Source organism: Thamnophis sirtalis, unplaced genomic scaffold (assembly GCF_051295495.1).
Source record: "Thamnophis sirtalis isolate CommonGarterSnake01/CBP01778 unplaced genomic scaffold, rThaSir2_p1.2 scaffold_7, whole genome shotgun sequence".
In the NCBI taxonomy this organism is placed as follows: domain Eukaryota; kingdom Metazoa; phylum Chordata; class Lepidosauria; order Squamata; family Natricidae; genus Thamnophis; species Thamnophis sirtalis.
In genome coordinates, this window is record NW_028261387.1 from 41,246,642 (window position 1) to 41,264,307 (window position 17,666).

Below are 17,666 nucleotides of genomic sequence, written 5' to 3' on the forward strand. Positions count from 1 at the left end.
ATGGATGATTTTGAACTGAGAGATATTTGGCGAGAAAGAAATGCAGAAGAATACGATTTTACCTTCTTTTCTGATATACATCAATCCTTTTCTAGAATTGATTTCATATTAACTACCAATGATTTGCTTTCTAGGGTAAAGAAGACAAAGATATGTGCTAGAGTTTTATCAGATCATAACCCGATTTGGATGGAGTTGGGAGGGGTGACGCAAGCAAGAAGGTCTTGGAGATTGAATGAAAATTTATTTAGATATGAGAAATATATTAATGAATGCAAAAAATTGTTAACAGAATGCTTTGTTTTTAATATGAATAAGGGTACATCTATGGAAATTGTATGGGATGCAAATAAAGCGTATATGAGAGGAGCTTTGATAAATCTAAATAGATTACATAGACATAAACAGGGGGAAAAGCGAACAGAACTGGAAGATGAAATTAGGAAGAAAGAGCAAGAGTTAACTTTAAAACCAGGAGATATAAAGATTAAAGAAGCAATTACCTTATTAAAAGACCAATTTAATATGCTGATCTCAGACCAGGTAGCCACTAGTCTGTTATATGCAAAACATAATACTTTCTGCAATGCAAATAAATCTGGTAGATGGTTAGCATATCAGATTAGGAAAAAACAAAAATCTCGTAACGTAGCCAAATTGCACTACAGAGGGAAAGAAGTGTATCAACAGGATGAGATTCAAAAGGTCTTCTGTGAATTCTTTACAGCGTTGTACAAGGGTGACAAAATTAAAGGTCTAGATATAGAGAGATACTTGGATAAAGAAAAAATACCCATAGTTAAAGAAGAGCAGAGGGAAAGATTGAATCAACCAATAACCTTGGTGGAAATTCTACAGGTAATCAAGCACTTAAAGGTAGGGAAGACACCAGGTACAGATGGTTTGACAGTGGCTTACTATAAAAATCTACAATTAGAAATGGTAGAACTTCTTAAGGAATTATTTAATAAGTTTCAAACGGAAGGTAAGGTACCCCCATCTTGGAAGACAGCTTTTATATCCCTGATACCCAAAGAAGACCAAGATATTTCTCAACCAAAAAATTACAGACCTATATCACTACTTAATGTAGATTATAAAATCTTTACTAAAATACTAGCAAATAGGTTATTTAACAATTGATTCATAATGATCAAACAGGTTTTATTCAAGGGAGACAAATGAGAAGTAATGTGAGATTAATTGTTAATGCACTAGTATATTTGGGAAAGAATAACCAAATTCCTGCTGCGCTCATATTTTTGGACGCTGAGAAAGCCTTTGATCGAGTTAACTGGCAATTCCTGTTGAAAACACTGCAAAAAATGCAAATAGGAGAACATTTTTTACAATCAATCAAAGCAATACATCAACAGCAAACAGCTCAAATTATAGTTAATGGAAGTTTAACAGATTCTTTTCAAGTTGAAAAAGGTACAAGACAGGGTTGTCCCTTGTCCCCATTATTGTTTATCATAACTTTGGAAATATTGTTGAATAAAATATGGGGCTTGGAGGGCTTACAGGGAATTAAGATTAGGCAGCAAGAATATAGAGTACGTGCTTTTGCGGATGATTTGGTTATAATATTAACCCAACCGCAGGAATCTAGTAAGATCTTAATGAATATGATTAATCAATATGGTCAAGTGCAGTGACGTGCGGTGACGGTTAGCGTTGGTGAGGCAAGACTGCAGCAGCGGCGAGAAGCAACATCCCCGGCACTGTGTCCAACAGGCGTCTCGCATTAATGGCGGACATAAACGCGAGACGCCTGTCGGACACAGTGGCGGGGGTGTTGCTTCTCGCCGCCGTCATGCTCCACCGCCTTGCCCCCCGCCTCCTCCGATGAATAATTCTGCTGGACTCACCGCTCTCCTCCTCCTCCTCCTCCTCCTCGTCCCCGCTCGGTGCTGGGCTGGCTGCAGGCCGGGGCATCAGGATTGTTCGTATGAGGAGGTGGGGGGGCAAGGCGGTGGAACACGACGGCGCAAGCAGCATCTCAGATGGAGCCGGGACACCTGGAAGGCAAGCCTTTATTCCTTTAAGTGCCGGCTTGGCTTCCGGGTGTCCCGGCTCCATCTGAGATGCTTCTCGCGCCGTCGCGTTCCACCGCCTTGCCCCCCCGCCTCCTCATACGAACAATCCTGCTGCCCTAGCCTGCAGCCAGCCCACCAACCCCCGCCCGACCTGCTCCCTGCCTGGACTCACCGCTCTCCTCCTCCTCCTCCTCCCCACTCGATGCTGGGCTTTAAAGAGGTCTCCCCTCCCCAGCCAGCCAGCCCACCCAGCCAATTCCTCCCCCCACCACCACTGTGTCCAACAGGCCAGGTGTCTCGCGTTTATGGCGGACATAAATGCGAGACGCCTGGCCTGTTGAAACACAGCGGTGAGAACATCCCTGCCGCTTCCGTGCTCCGCTGCCTCGCCCCCCTGCCTCCTCCGACCCCACCGCTGTGAAGAAAGAAAAAAAACACACACACAAACCTCACAATAAAAAATTAAATTTTTTATTAAATTACAAATTACAAATTAAATTACAATAAATTTGAATCCCCCCTCCCTCCGTCCGATCCACTTTTTCCAGCTGTGGAACTCTCTCAACTTTCCTCTTGTCTGCCCAACGTAAGCATGCTAACGTAAGCGTGCTCTTAAGGCATGATTCGCTGCTCCCCGATCAGGAGGCGGGAGAATTAGTGCCTCTTTTGCATATGAAAGTGTTTGCTTGTTAACTCCTCCTTAACTTTTAAAAGGCGAACAATTCCTTAGGCAAAAGAGGCTCCGAGTTCTCTGGCCTCCTCCCATAGTTAACACTGAGAGCAGACACCAAGCCACTGTGACTTTGAATCTGGTAGCAACTACCCTGGCTTTAATTATTTAAAAAATATTATTTAAAATTCTTCCTTTCCCCCAGGAGACTGGTGAGGCCCCGCCTCCCCTGCCTCTAGTGACTGCACGTCCCTGGTCAAGTGTCAGGATTTAAAATAAATCTAGGGAAAACAAAAATATTAGCTACAAATATGAATACTAAACAAAAGGAAGAACTAGAAGGAATGATAGGATGTGAAATAGTTAAAAAGGTCAAATATTTAGGAGTTCATATTTCAACCTCAAACGGGAAGTTATATAAGTATAATTATGAACCACTTTGGCATAGTATACAGACAGAGATGAAAAAATGGGAGAAGTTACAGTTATCTTTGCTGGGAAGAATAGCAGCAGTGAAAATGAATATTTTACCTAAATTTTTATTTCTTTTCCAAATGCTACCAATACTTAAAAAGATGTGAACCTGTTAGAATGGCAGAAGGGTATTAATAAATTTGTATGGGCAGGGAAAAAGCCGAGAGTAAAACTAAAAATAATGCAAGATGCGCGTGAGAGGGGAGGTTTGAAATTACCCAATTTAAAACTATACTATGACGCAGTAGCTTTATCTGTAATTAGTGATTGCATTAATTTAACAGATGATAGAATACTTAATATTGAGGGGCATGATCTGGTATATGGTTGGCATGCTTATCTGCTATATAACAAAAAAGTGGACAAGAATTTAAAAAGTCATATTTTAAGAAATGCCCTACTGCGGGTCTGGAAAAAATATCAATACAAATTAAATGATAAGATACCCATGTGGGCAATTCCTAGACATGCAATAGAAAATATGAACATAGTACAAAAACAGGATATAATTACAGGTAAGGTAATCCAAACATGGTTCCAGTATGGACAGCTACAGGCTAGGTAGAAAACAGATCAAAAAATTGGTTTCATGCTAGTCGAGGATAATTTACTTAAACAAATAAGAGATCAAAGCTTAATGCATATAAAGAGACTATATAATGTATTAATACAGATGGACTTCGAAACAGAATTAGTTAAAGAGTGTATGATAAAGTGGGATCAAAATATTGAAGAACCAATAATGTTGGATACATGGGAAAGGATTTGGGTAAGAAATATAAAATTTACACAAGCCCAAAACTTGAGAGAAAATTTTTACAAGATGTTTTATAGATGGCATTTAGATCCTAAAAAGTTGGCTTCTATGTATCCAAACTTACAAACCAAATGCTGGAGATGTGATTCTCTTGACACCACATATTTTCATATATGGTGGACTTGCAAAAAGGTTAAGGCATTTTGATAAAAATATGGTGGATTATGCAAAATGTTCTTAAAAAAAGGATAAAGTTTACCCCTCAGTTATTTTTGTTAGGTATAATTACTGATTGTACAGCTGTAGAGGTTAATTTGATTTTGCACTTAATAACTGCAGCTAGATTGTTGGTGGCGCAATACTGGAAGAAGGAAGATTTGCCTACTATTCAAGAATGGACATTGAAAGTCACAAATTTAGCCGAGATGGCTAAAATATCTGCATATCTTAAGGACTACTCAAACGAGAGATATAAACGAGACTGGAAAAAATGGATCAATTTTACTCAAAATAAATATGGGACTAAGAAATTCCAGATAGCTTATGATTAAGATCAGGAATGATATAAATTGTTTAAAGTTAGCCTAGCAAGGAGGAGCTAAGTTCAATTTAAAGATGTTATCTATTTTCTATTCTTTTTTCAAATATATTTTAGACTGTTTTTGTTAAAGATTTATACCGTGTATGGGTTCTGGGAAGTCAGGGGAGGGAAGGTTGGGGGGGTGGGGAAGAGGGTGGGAGGGAGGGAAGTATATTAGGTTTGATGAGGTGTGTTAGATTTTAAAGTAAGATGATTGCACATGTATACTGTCTTCTCTTATTTTTTCTTTAAAACTAAGATACGTTAAGTATATTGATATGGAAGCATAAATACCATCAACATAGAATGGAGTTTGCTCAGAAGCTGAAATACACCAAGTGAATGAGAGGAAGAGTGGGAAGCAGAGGAGAGAAGAAAGATAGGAAGAGAGGGATAGGAGAGAGGGTAAGGGGGCAAGATGAGGAGAATAAGGAGGAGTGGAAAGAGGAGAGAGGAGAAGGAGAAAGGAAGGGGAAGTAGAGTAGAAAAGGATGATGGAGGGAAGAAAGGAGGTAAGGAGGGGGAGGAGAGAGGCAGAAGAAAGTGGTGTATGGAGAGCATAAGAGCTAATAATTGGTTTTTATCTTTCCAGGAGTTGATGTCAAGAGGAACTGATGTAATTATTACTTAATACAATATGATATTGGTTATGTAATAGTATACATGTGATTATATGTTATGAAAATGGAAAATAAAAAGTAAAAACATGGTGGAATGAGGTGGAGGGGAGAATTTACCATATACATCAATAAGACTCTCATCTTCTCTGCAGTTAAAAGTCCACACATGGTGAAAAAAAATATCCCCCTCCCTTTCTAAAGTTAGCTGTTAGCTGTGTCCTTCCCCTGTTTATTGACAGTGATCTTATGTAATTAAACATAAAGCTCTGAAAGGTGGGTTCTGTGTAGCATCATGAATTTTTCCACTTATCCATACTTTGCCTGGAGGAAAAAAACTGACACTTCTTAGTTTGATTCCTAAGAAAATTGTGAAATTCCACTGTCCCTCTCTTTTTCTCTGTCAAGCAATCACTGTGTAGAACTCACAAATTTTAATGTTAACATTTTTTTAAAATCCAGATGATGATCACTAAAGAACTGTAATATTTAGCAATAGCACTATAGCAATAGTTCTTAGACTTATATTCTGCTTCACAGTGCTGTACAGCCCTCTAAGCAGTTTGCAGAATCAGGATATTGCCCTCAACAATCTGGGTCCTCTTTTATTTTATTCACCCATTTCATATAAATATTGATGCTGCTATTGTGTTCAAAGCATCTGGTTAAATAGTTCTGTGAGATAACGATCTGATCTTTGTCATTAATACAGAGAGTCATTAGTAACCCCATTAAGTTCTCTTGGAGCAGCAGAAGCTCCATCATTGGCTACATTTTTATAAGTCTAGGTTTTAGAGCTGGATCCTTCCAAGAGGATTGGTGAGTATCTGGTAGAGAACAGTGTTATCAGTAGGACTGAAGAAGTAATAGAGCTTAACTAAAATGTATAAATCTAAAATAATAAGCATAAAATGCAGGACAATTTATTATGTAATAGCTATAAATAAATTTTTATTTGCTTCCATTTATCCAGGTTCTTTCCTACTGCAGGAAGATTTATAGTCAAAACAATTGATTCTCCAACACACATGCATGGACCAACACAATTCTTTCACTTTCAGTAACTGACATTTTGAAGAAGAAAAAAACACAAGATTTGTAAGCAAGCCATTGTTACAAGTTTCAGCAAGTACAAAAAAGAAAAAGTGAATGGTAACTATTTGCTCACAAATCATCAATTCACAGGAGTTACTCTCATTTCTTTGAAGAAGGGCATTGAAGGGCATGTTAAGTAGTGGTAGCAGTGCTGCTATTTTGGATGACACAAACACTGTTCTCAAATTAAAATCCATAAGGCTGGATTTGCCTATATAGAACAGGACAATCATTTCAGTCAGCAATGCTGGGGGAGAGGGGATCAGTGGCTATTTCCTGAATGTTCCTACAGTAAATAAGATGGAATTTAACTGGACAAAATACAAAGTTCTGCATTTGGATACGAAGCATGTAAGAGAGTAATTGAAGATGGGAGTAGTATATGTGAAAAGGATCTTGGTGCCTTTGTGAACCACAAGTTGTACATGTCAGCAACGTGAAACAGCCGCAAAAAAGCCAAATGCTATCTTAGGGTAGGATATGAAGTGTTTTTCCTTCTCTTCCAAAAGACCTCTTGTGTTTGGAGGTGAGAGAAGAGTGTGCTTCTAGCTGAGTCAAATGTTGTGTTGCAAAGAAACTAGAGTCACTGTCAACAAATATGAAAAAAAAGGAGTGCCTTCAGCCAGCTTGGGTTTTTACAGTGTATTTTCCAGTATGATTGCATCAGCCACCTCCCTGCAGCAAATGCCTGCAAAGCTAATGCACACTCCCACTACATAAACCACTTAAGTAAATGGTCTTTGGATACACTGGAATTGGTTGCATTCTTCACTGCCATTTAAGAAGCCTGAAAGAGTTCAGTACCACACCGGGGGTTGTTGTTTGCATTTACCAGAAGAAGTCAAGCCTGCCTGCTGCTTTGCCTGTCTCTCAAATACACCTTCCCTCACACACAGCATAAATGAACCTCCTGCCTTGGAGCAAATATTACTACTAGCCTTCTAGACAAACTAGGCTACTTGTTACATCCTGTCCACCGAGTGACTGCAGGAATGTGGGCACTGAGAGAAACCCAAGCCATGACTGAATCGTTGCTATTTACCAAAATTATGGCTTCTTCTGCTATGGAGTCTTATCCCCCCCTCCCCAAAGCCCCCATGCCTGAACGGATGCCAGCAGGGGGCGGCAGGGCACAAAATCTCAGGGGTTCCCAGGCAGAGTTTGGGAAAGCGATGCCACGTAGAAGTTCAAGATCTGCCCCCGCCTTCCCCAATCACTGCCACAGGCCTGAGGTAGAAGAATGCAGAGGGATGTTTGTATTTTAAAGCAGCCTTCCACAGTACGGTACCCGCTACATGCCTTCCGCGTTCGTTTCCGTAGTTGAGGATTATGGGGGTTGTAGTCCAAGGTATTCACCCGGATGGAGGAGATTATGCTACAGGCGGAGGCGGAGTATGCGTCCGCGCTAGTGTGTGGCTGCGGCGTGGAGTGAAGGAAAGAAGGCAACATTTGTCAGGGGTGGAGAAACAAGGCTTTGAACTGCCCACCCCCCTTCTTTATATGACACACGCCGAGCCAGTCAGATGCTTCGCGCTTGGACTTGCAGGAGGTCCCCCGTCCCCCGATAGCAGAGTCAAGATCGAGCCACGCTGGGCACGCTTATATACCAAGGCGCTGCGGGCAGTGCCTAGCGATCCACAGGCTGATCTTTAGGTAGGAGGAAGATGCCATAGAAAACAACGATCTGTTTGCTAACATTTTACGGAGTTAAGCTTTCCTTGCAGGGGGGGGGAAAGCCTCTTGGATCCGTTGCAAGACTGGAGGAGGTTAAGGATGAGCACCGTTGAGAGCTAAAAAAAACCTCCGCTTCTAGGTGTGTTTGTATTGTACGTAGGTGTTATTAGTTTTTCTCCCGGTGTGACTGTCCATGGTACTGTTTGAAGGTGAGATAAGCGGTGCATGCTTGCCTTTCCCCACCACCCTCCTGTTTCCCTAACCCGCCTTCCGATGTTTGGGCAACGAGCTGTCAGTTCTTCGCGTTCTCACGTCTCCAGGCTCGGGCATCCAGACGTTGAAAAAGATCGGCACGTTTTTTTGTCGCGATCGAATGTGTTGCTGGTATTATGCGCGCGCACGCAGACGGAGCCAGACGCCCCCTAAGCACGCGCCGAACCGTGGGGTGGGGTGGGGTGCTTTCCTTCGCCCCGGATCGGTTCCTTCGTAAATCCTCCCAGCCACCCACCCACCCCCACACGTGACGGGCGCTTGCCCCTTGTTTTCCGAAGCTTATTGGCCGAGCATGCCGGGCAGGTATCTTAGGGTTTCTTCCTTGCCGCGTGGATTTGCAGAGCCCAGCGGGGAAGAACTAACGTTAAGCCCTTCCCCGAAGTCTTGCTCTGCACCGCAAATCCAGACTCGGCGCCGCAGCCCCTCCCCGGAGCTCCGCGGCGTGGCTAGGCTAAGAAGCAAGGACGTTCCAATCAGCAAGGGGGGCGGGAAGGCTGGACCGAGCCGACGACGCGGGGAAGGCGGGACCTCTCTGCTGCCGCCGCCCCCCTTCCCTCTTCGAAGCCGCGACCAAAACTTTCACTAAAGTCGGCGGCGCTCGACCCCCACAGAGCAGAGAGCGGGAATCGAAAGTGGGCTTGACACGCGTGCGGCCGCTTCGCCCCACCCCCACGCGTGGAGGGCTTGGGAAAAGGGAGTAGCGAGAGCTGCCGGCAGCAAGATCTGATGCAACTTTGTCGCTGAACGGGGCGGGCGGGGAAAGCCACCTTGACAACGCGCCTGGAGAGAACCCGCGCGAGGCACCAGTGCAGCATGGCCAGGGTAAGCGGCGGCAGCGGAGGCTGCGGGGACTCGAATCAGGGGTCCCCCCGAGGCTGTCTGGGGAACCTGTCTGGCCTTGCCAGATTAAAAAGAAAGAAAGAAAAAAGCGGCGGCGTGGATTGTGCGCTGGGGTGTGAGAGTGGCGTCCGGCATCTTGCGCCTTAGCGGGAGAGGAAAACGTGTCGCTAGAAAACCTGAGGCGAAGCGTAAGAGCTGCCAGCGCCTCCTTCGGCCTCCAGCGCTGTGCATTTGCCGCTGTCATTGGCGCTACGGTGCCAGGCGGAATTGCCTTTCAGTCTGGGGAAGGATGGCTGCGGTCGGAGCCTTTCGACGCCGGGGGGGGGGGATTGTTTAGGGGCGTGGTCACTCGCCACCCGGGGTGGTCTTTGCTGTATGATATGGAGGGTGGGGTCCTCGGCTGCGTCTTGTCCTGCGGTCAGAGCTTTGGGGGGGGGATTCGTGGCTGTAATTTTCCACCTCACCATGTGTGGGTGGACGTGGAACCGCTCCCACGTGGCAGCTGATGTAACCCCCGCTTTCCACCCATCGTGCTTGTAATGTTGGGCATCCTCTGCTGTCAGGTGTTCAGAATCAATTTTTATCCCCTTTGGGATATTTCTCAAACCGTTGGCTAGTGAAAACCTCACCACTGGACCACGCTGTAGTCTTGGCAAAATAAGGACTTGGCAAAATAAGGACTGACTGTTGTCAGTGGTCCCTTTCCCCCCCTCATAGGGCACTGGGTGTGTATATGTATATGTATATACATATACAGCATAAATACAACATATGTGTGTGTGTATTATTTATATTTATATTTATATTTATATTTATATTTATATTTATATTTATATTTATATTTATATTTATATTTATATTTATATTTATATTTATATTTATATTTATATTTATATTTATATTTATATTTATATTTATGTATTTGGATTCCATCCCTCCTGCTTATGGAAGAGAGGTAATTCCTTTTAGCAAGATCTTCTCAGTCTAAGCAGGTTACATAGTGTTTATGAATCACCTGTTTAGATTGAGAAGATCTTGCTAAAGGGAATTACCTCTCTTCCATAAGCGGGAAGGATGGGACCCAAGCATAAATCTCCAGGAAACAAACTGCATAGTTTAAGAGCAACCTTAAAATATTTGGAAGATAGTTTGTCAGAAACTGAGTACTATACAAGTTTCTTTACTATTCCATTTCCTTTTCTATCTCTCTTTAACCAAATGCATAAACATTCCTATTTTCTAGTTGATCAGTTGCCAAAGGCAAAAAAAAGTTCAGCCAACATTCATTTTCCAATAAATAGTAACTCACGCTATCTTGATAAAGATAATCTACCAAAACACACACTGGGAACTGAAGGAGTAGCAATGTAAGAATAAAAGGTAGCCATTCAAAAGTGTGTTTTCAGCATAACAATATAATTACTTCACTTTTATTTGCTATTCAGTTAAATTGCTGTTTTATTTAAAGCATATTGTACCAAACTGTTTAGCCTATTATAGATCCCTTAACTTAATAAATGGAAAAACTTCCCGATTACAGGAAGTTATTCACATAATAAAATGGGGGTGGGGAGAACGTAAAATACAGAACTTTAAATATTAAAGATTTTGCCATGAGCATTCTTGAGAAGCATAAATGTCACTTCCAATCCAGATTCAGAAACTGGGATAGATTCATTTTTTAAAAAATGAACAGAAATTTCAAAATTACAGCGTACTTTTATATTATATTTTAGAATAAAAACAGATCTGTGTTACTAAAAGAGGAAAATCTTTCCATTGCAGCATAAGCTTTGTGGGTTAAGATCTTTTTCTGAAGGACATGAAATGATAATTTAAATTGGAGATGGGAACTTTTTATTGTTGGGGTTGAACATTTATACTTTGCAAATATAAGAACATAAACCACCAGATTTTAGTGCAATCTTCTTGCAGAATCTATCCATCCTTGTAGACACTGTCTATCCACCCTTGAGAAGGTGATACTACAGGTTCATTTGTGTGTGTGTGTGTGTGTGTGTGTGTGTGTGTGTGTGTGTGTGTGTGTGTGTCAGTAACCGTTGCTCTATTGCCTTCTAACTTAGTTCCAATATGGGTGCAGTGCTCCCAAGCTTCCGAGGGTCCAGGGCTGGCAATTTAAGATTGGATAGCCTAGTATGAATCCTTTGAAGTGAATCAGTAGCCCTAGGAAATGGCAGCACCTAAATGACCTTGACTGATCTTAAAATTTCTTACTAGGGTCAGGCCTAGTTGACACTTGCATGGGAGTAAGTAGACTTGAGAAATGAAAAAAGACACCACAGAGAGGGCAAAGGCAAACCATTCTGTGCCTTTGATAAGAAAACAAGGACATGTGCTTATGGGATAATCAGGAATGAAGTTCAACTTGAATAACTCTTCATTTACCCTTGAGTGAATCTGTAAAAACTTTAGAGAATTGATCACTGTCAATAGAACATTATGGCTAAGCTGGGGCAACATTTCTCTCATACTATCAGCTAAAATATATTCGTATCAGTGTAGGTAATCCTCAACTTACAACCATTTATTTATGACCATTCAAAGTTACAACAGCATTAAAAAAGTCACTTATGACTGTTTTCCACACTTACAACTGTTATACCATCCCCATGGTCACATAATCAAAATTTGGCAACTGGCATGTATTTATGCCAGATAGTTACAATGTCCTGGGTGTCATGTGTCAACTTTTTGTGGCCTTCTGACAAGCAAAGTCAATAGCAAAGCCAGATTCACTTAACCACCATATTACCAACTTGATTAGTACAGTCATTCACTTAACAAATGTGGCAAGAAAGGTTGTAATACGGGACAAAACTCACTTAACAACTGTCTTGCTTAGCAATTGAAATTTTGGGCTTAAATTTTGTGGTTGTAAGTTGCGAACTACCTGAATTGAACAGCCTCCATTCCAAAAAAATTATAAATATTCAAAGATGGATTAATTGGTTTGGTTTTCTTTAAAAACTTCTGTTTCCCTGTATCTGTGATATTTAGCTAGCAAAATCTATTTAGTTGACTATGACTTATTTGTCAGGAAAGCTCCATATATCAGGCCATTATTATTAGTGCCCGTCACTGGAGGATTTTAAGAGGAGACTGGACAGCCCCTTGTCTGAAATGGTATAGAGCTGTGATGGCGAACCTATTGCATGCGTGCCACAGGTAGCGTAAAGCCCTCTCTGCGGGCATGTGAGCTGTCCCCCTAGCTCAGTTCCACCGTGCATGCGCTCATGCCTCCCACCAGCCATCTGATTTTTAGGTCTCTGCTGCGCATGGGCATGGGGCGGGACGCATGCGCAGGGGCAGGGGGGTTGTGCACACATGCATGGGGGTGGGGGAGCGGCGTTTTTGGCACACGATGACAAAAAGGTTAGCCATCGTTGGTATAGAGTCTCTTGCTTGAGCAGGGGGTTGGACTAGAAAACTACCAAGGTCCCTTCAAACTCTTGTTATTCTATGTTCTATGAGTGGGAAATGCACCCTGCTCTATCAAATGCATACTCCACTAATGACTTCTTTTTCTGTCTCTCTTTCATCCTGAGACATCCTTTCATCTCTGGCAAAGCTTTCCCATACCCTTTTGTGAGATGTCCCTGCTATTTTGCAGAATTCTTACTGCACTTCCTTGTTTTTGGCATGGCAGAGTAGAAAACTTTTCTGCATCCCAATGCAGTAGGAGTTTGTTGGCAGGACAAGGACTGCTCAGGATGAAAAGAAAAACATCATTCCAGTCCCTGTCCAGAGTGGGGGCATCTTAATTATATCTAGAGATGGGGTCAGACCCCATATCACATAATACTTCCTGTGTCACCTTTTCCTGCCTCTTTGTGTAGAGTACGATTTTTCTTGTTTGGACCTTGACAACAGTAGGGAATATCTTTCACATACTTCCTTAAATTCAGGACACTGAAGCAGAAAGAGCCTCTGTTTCATTATCCCCTCACTGTCCCTTTGGTTGCACAATTTCTTCTTTAGCCTGAGAGGTTCTTTGTTGTGCTTGTTGCATTTCCACCTTGATTTAACTACAAAAGAGAATGTTTACAATATCTTCCAATGAAGCAAAATAAACATTTCTTCTCAACATTGCCCAGAGCTAGACCTTAACCTGCTGAGAGACAGTAAGGTAAAAATTGGTTTACTGATCTGACTTTGAAGTCCTTTCTGATACTGAGAGCAGAGAGTAGCAATAGCTAAGAGCCTTTTCATTCATTAGCCTTGTGATAATAGCATGATTTTTTTTTATCATAAGGGGGTAATCAACATTTCAGTATGAGCTCACTGCACATTTAAATTGGAGAGCAGCACTAATATTGCCAAAACAATAAATTGCTGTCATTGTTGTTCTTTGTTTGATAGGTTTATATCCTCCCTTTCCTCCAGGAGTTCAAGGTGGTGTAACGAGCACATCTAATTTTCCTCCACAGCAACCCTGGGAGAGAAAATCGCCCAGAATTCAGAAGTCACCCAGTGAATTTCAGTGGTTGAACCTAGACATGAATTTAAGTCTCCTCGATCCCCATCCAAGACCTTAATCTCTAAAACACACTAGACACTTATTATAAGATTTTTTTTTAAAAAAAGGAAGAATTGGACTCAGAGGGATCATACATGCACTGTAAGTTGCATTGTAAGACCTGAATAACCAGTTAGGGACAGATCATTATGGAGAAGATCTATAAATATACTCTAATAAAAATTGATATTTACTTGATGATACATAACAGTTTCTAAAGGACATCAAATCTGATTTTTATCTGTTGCTTTTGCATCATTTCCTCTTGTTGATGAAAATTTTCAGTCATCCAGGTAGAGTTGTCTGTGAGTCATGGCAACTGGACATTTTTCTTGTTGGTTTGAAACAATGATAAGCAACAAAATATTTCAAATCAACAAGAAAAGAAGCCCATGTCAGGCCTGCAGCTAGTTCCTTTAGGGATCTTTGGCCTGCCACACTAATATTCTATTCTACTATGCTGTTTCATTAGTGGGGGATTGGGAGGTTAAAGCAGTCGTGGACACCGGCTGCACCTGATGTTTAATCAGCATGTCTGATTTAATTTTGGATGTTATTTGGAACCCTGACATCCCAATTGCTATAACTCAACTTCCAGACCATTTTTGTTTTGGTGGCTCTAGTGAGCCATGAGGAGAGCTTTCATGGGACACTACACTGTTTCCCCATGAGCTTGAGAAAATCTGCCACTTCCCCCCCTTTCAGGCTTCTCGGATTTTGCAAAACACAAGTTTATATTAAAGTATTTATCTCTTTTTGCATTCCATCTCTCTCTTTTGAGAGTGACAGCAAGAATAGCTTTCTCTGGCTGCTCAGTTTTTTGCCTAGTTCTACTATTTATTTACTAAATTTATATGCCACCCACCTATCCAAAACAACTCTCAGTGGTTTACAATACAATAAAAACTCACATACACAAACATTAAACTTACAAGAATTAATTGAAACTAGGCACCAAATTATAGGGACACGGTGGCTTAGTGGCTAAGGTGCTGAGCTTGTCAGTCAAAAGGTTGGCAGTTCAACGGTTCAAATCCCTAGTACCGCATAATGGAGTGAGCTCTTGTTACTTATCCCAACTTCCACCAACCTAGCTGTTCAAAAGCATGTAAAAATACAAGTAGAAAAATAGGGACCACTTTGGTGGGAAAGTAACAGCACTCCATGCGCCTTTGGCATTTAGTCATGAAGATGTCTTCGGGCAGCACTGACTCTTCAGCTTAGAAACGGAGAGGAGCAGCGTCCCTAGAGTCAAAAATGACTAGCACGCATGTGCAGGGGAACCTTTACCTTTTACCCTTTAGGCACCAAATATATGAGCAGTGTGATCTTCTCTCCACCAGCCACCTCCAGCAAAAGGTGCCCCAATTGGCAGAGCTCTTTCCAGAAGTCCAAGAGGATAGAGGCAGATCTCAATTCCAGGTGAATGATATTCCAAAGGATGGCCACAGCAGAAAAGGTTCTTCTAGACCCCACCCGGGAGAATTCCTTGACCAACAGGGTCCACAGTATGCCCACTCTGCTGGAGCAAGTAAGGCAGGTCAATCTTACAGAGGGAAACAGTTTCTTGGTTTATTATCTGCATTCACAGACACTGCTATATTGTTCTCTTATGCCACAGCCATTTCTAGTGGGATCTGTTGCTGCATCTCTCTTTACCTCTTCAGTTTTCAGTTGCTCATGTTTTCTTCAGACATGTGCCAACAAATTTTGCCATTTTTGTTTCATGTGCTCCCTGTCTGGTCTCAGCAGGTTAGTAGTGAAGTAACAATTGGCACTGTTTAATTTATGCCCCACCTTTTTGCTCAAAGTAGCTTATGACTATTACAAATAGAAAGTACAAAATGTAAGAATACTGTTTTATGTTTAAATCAAAACAACATTTAAAATAAGTATAATTGAAGCTAAAGTTCTGCGCCGCTAATAATTACAGGCTCGATGAAACTAATGTCCTAAATTCTGGGCTCCAAATGCATCATTTTGGGAAGTGCATGGGGGCCATACCAGAGAAGACCCTTTCTGGTGCACTAGACAGATGGAACATCTGGAAGTAGGAGGAAGGGACAATCCATTGGGGCTGGCTTGCAGCAGCCCATTTTTACATTTTCAGGAATATTGCAAGCCATCTGAAGCATGCCACCTTGTGTCCCGATAAACTGTTTGGCGGCTCACAGCACCACAGCTGCATTGGAGCCGGCAGGACCAAATACCAGTATTTTACATTTATCAGCACACCACTGGGGGAATCTTCCAGAAGCTTCCACAGCTGATTTAAGCTTCTTGGCAGGTTCAGAGTGAGAGAGACAATCCGGCAAATGATTGAATGGTAAGCTGTTTAGGGCTTTAAAGGTCAGCATAAGCACCTTAACCTGTGCCCAATAGGCAACTGGTGATCATTTCAGATTTTTCAGTCTAGTAACATGTGATTTCTGCACCCTGTACTAGCAGCCTGGCTGTTGCATTTTGCACCAATTTGCAGACAGTTTTTAAAGACAGTCTCATAGTTTAATAATGTTTTCATATATGAACAGTCCACGCCTAATAGTTAATGGTGTGACTAATGCAATCAGGAGGATTCGGAGGAACTTTTGGGTCACCATTTAGAGGAATGAGCAGGAATGTCTAAATACTGCAGGACAAGTTTAGCACTATACTTTACTATTTTAAAAGCATACCTGATTGTCTTAAGCTATGAAGTTTAACTAATTAATTATCCCAGATGTTAAGTAATCCCTAAATTCAATGCAGTTTTGGAATGAATTAGGAGGTAATTGAATCTCACTATTGCCTATTGAAAAGATTTTTGTAAGCCATCGGCAACATGCAGTTACAAATATTTAAACAGTATTATTAGCATGTATTAAATTGGGAGATGCTGTGTGTGTGTGTGTCCAATTGTTGAACCAGGCTGGGAACAGATGTCCTGAAAATAAATCTATGTGATGACAAAGAGTTGATAGTGACATGGTGACGTTATATAAGATATTAAGTAAAATAATCTGGAAAAGGAGGGAATCAAAGGAGTGTACTACTTTTGCACCCCCGCACACACTCAACTTTTTCCAACTAATCTAAACACTATTTTAAACTACTTAGGAGACTTGCTTCAAAGTGTCTATCAAAATCTGTTGTGCTCTAAAGATGTGAAAAAGGGCTAGAAATTTCATTGATTTTTTTCCTCCATAAGAAACCTAGATGACAAGATGTTTACTGAGGGACAATGAAATTCCCAGAGCCTGTAGCTTCTTCAAATTTAGCTATTTCCTCAAATTAAAATAAATTTCTATCCCTTTTGATTTTTACTATAGTTCTTTTCTACTGGACTAATGATTCTGTCATATTATGATTGGCACCTCTGTGTTTGACTCAGTGGTGGGTTTCAAAAAAATTTAGAACCTCTTCTGTAGGTGTAGCCTGCTTTCTGGGAGTGGCTTGCCGGCCAAGTGTCCAGATGGGAGTGGCTTGCTGGCCATGTGACCGAGTGGGAGTGGCTTGGCAGTCAAGTGACTGGGTGGACATGGCCAACTTGTAAAATGTGATGAAACTCACTTAACAACACTCTTGCTTAGCAACTAAAATGTTGCTTCAGAAACTCGCATTTGAAGCACGCAAGCTGTCAAGTTACAAGACCCTTGCACCCCTAACCCTTCAGAAAAAAAACTCCAGGGATGTTCAAACTTGACAGCTTTAAAACTTTAAGGTTTAGATAGGACTCTTAGAGGTGGGCGAGCCAGTCAATCAATCAGTGAGCGGCAGGCAGGACAAGCGTGGTGCGGACGGGCGGGGGGAGGGAGCTGGAACCGGTTCTAAACAGCATGGTAAATTTGTGGAACCTCTTCTATAGACGAGGTTAGGATGGGCAGGAACCTACCCTGGTTTAACTCCTTTAAATCTGCAATTCCATAAAAAACTAAATCACACTCTTTGCATAATTATATTGGGTTGCGTAATAATAAGTAAGCTTGAATCCAATAGCTTCTTTGTTTTTATTTAGTTTTTCGTGTTTAAAGTTTAAAACAGATTTTATTATGTATCTGATCTGCAAATTCTGGTTTTGATACTGGTTTCATTTGGTGTTCAGACCTGAACATAAAGAAATAAAGCAAAGAA

The 17,666-nt window shown here is 41.5% G+C and overlaps 1 protein-coding gene across 3 annotated transcripts in view; it reads left to right on the forward strand.

Moving 5' to 3' along the window:
* The first annotated feature begins 7,736 nt into the window (after positions 1-7,736).
* SLC6A9 (solute carrier family 6 member 9) overlaps positions 7,737-17,666 on the forward strand; it is a 61,754-nt gene continuing 51,824 nt past the window's right edge. For 2 of the 3 annotated variants that reach the window (XM_087719798.1, XM_087719800.1), the window contains exon 1: positions 8,727-9,001. Coding sequence is in view for 1 of the 3 variants with exons in the window: in XM_087719800.1 (XP_087575926.1) it covers positions 8,993-9,001 (9 nt within the window). In the remaining 2 variants the exon portion in view is untranslated. Of the gene's footprint in view, positions 7,886-8,726; positions 9,002-17,666 lie in introns of those variants that run through there. The other variant, XM_087719799.1, reaches the window with a different exon arrangement.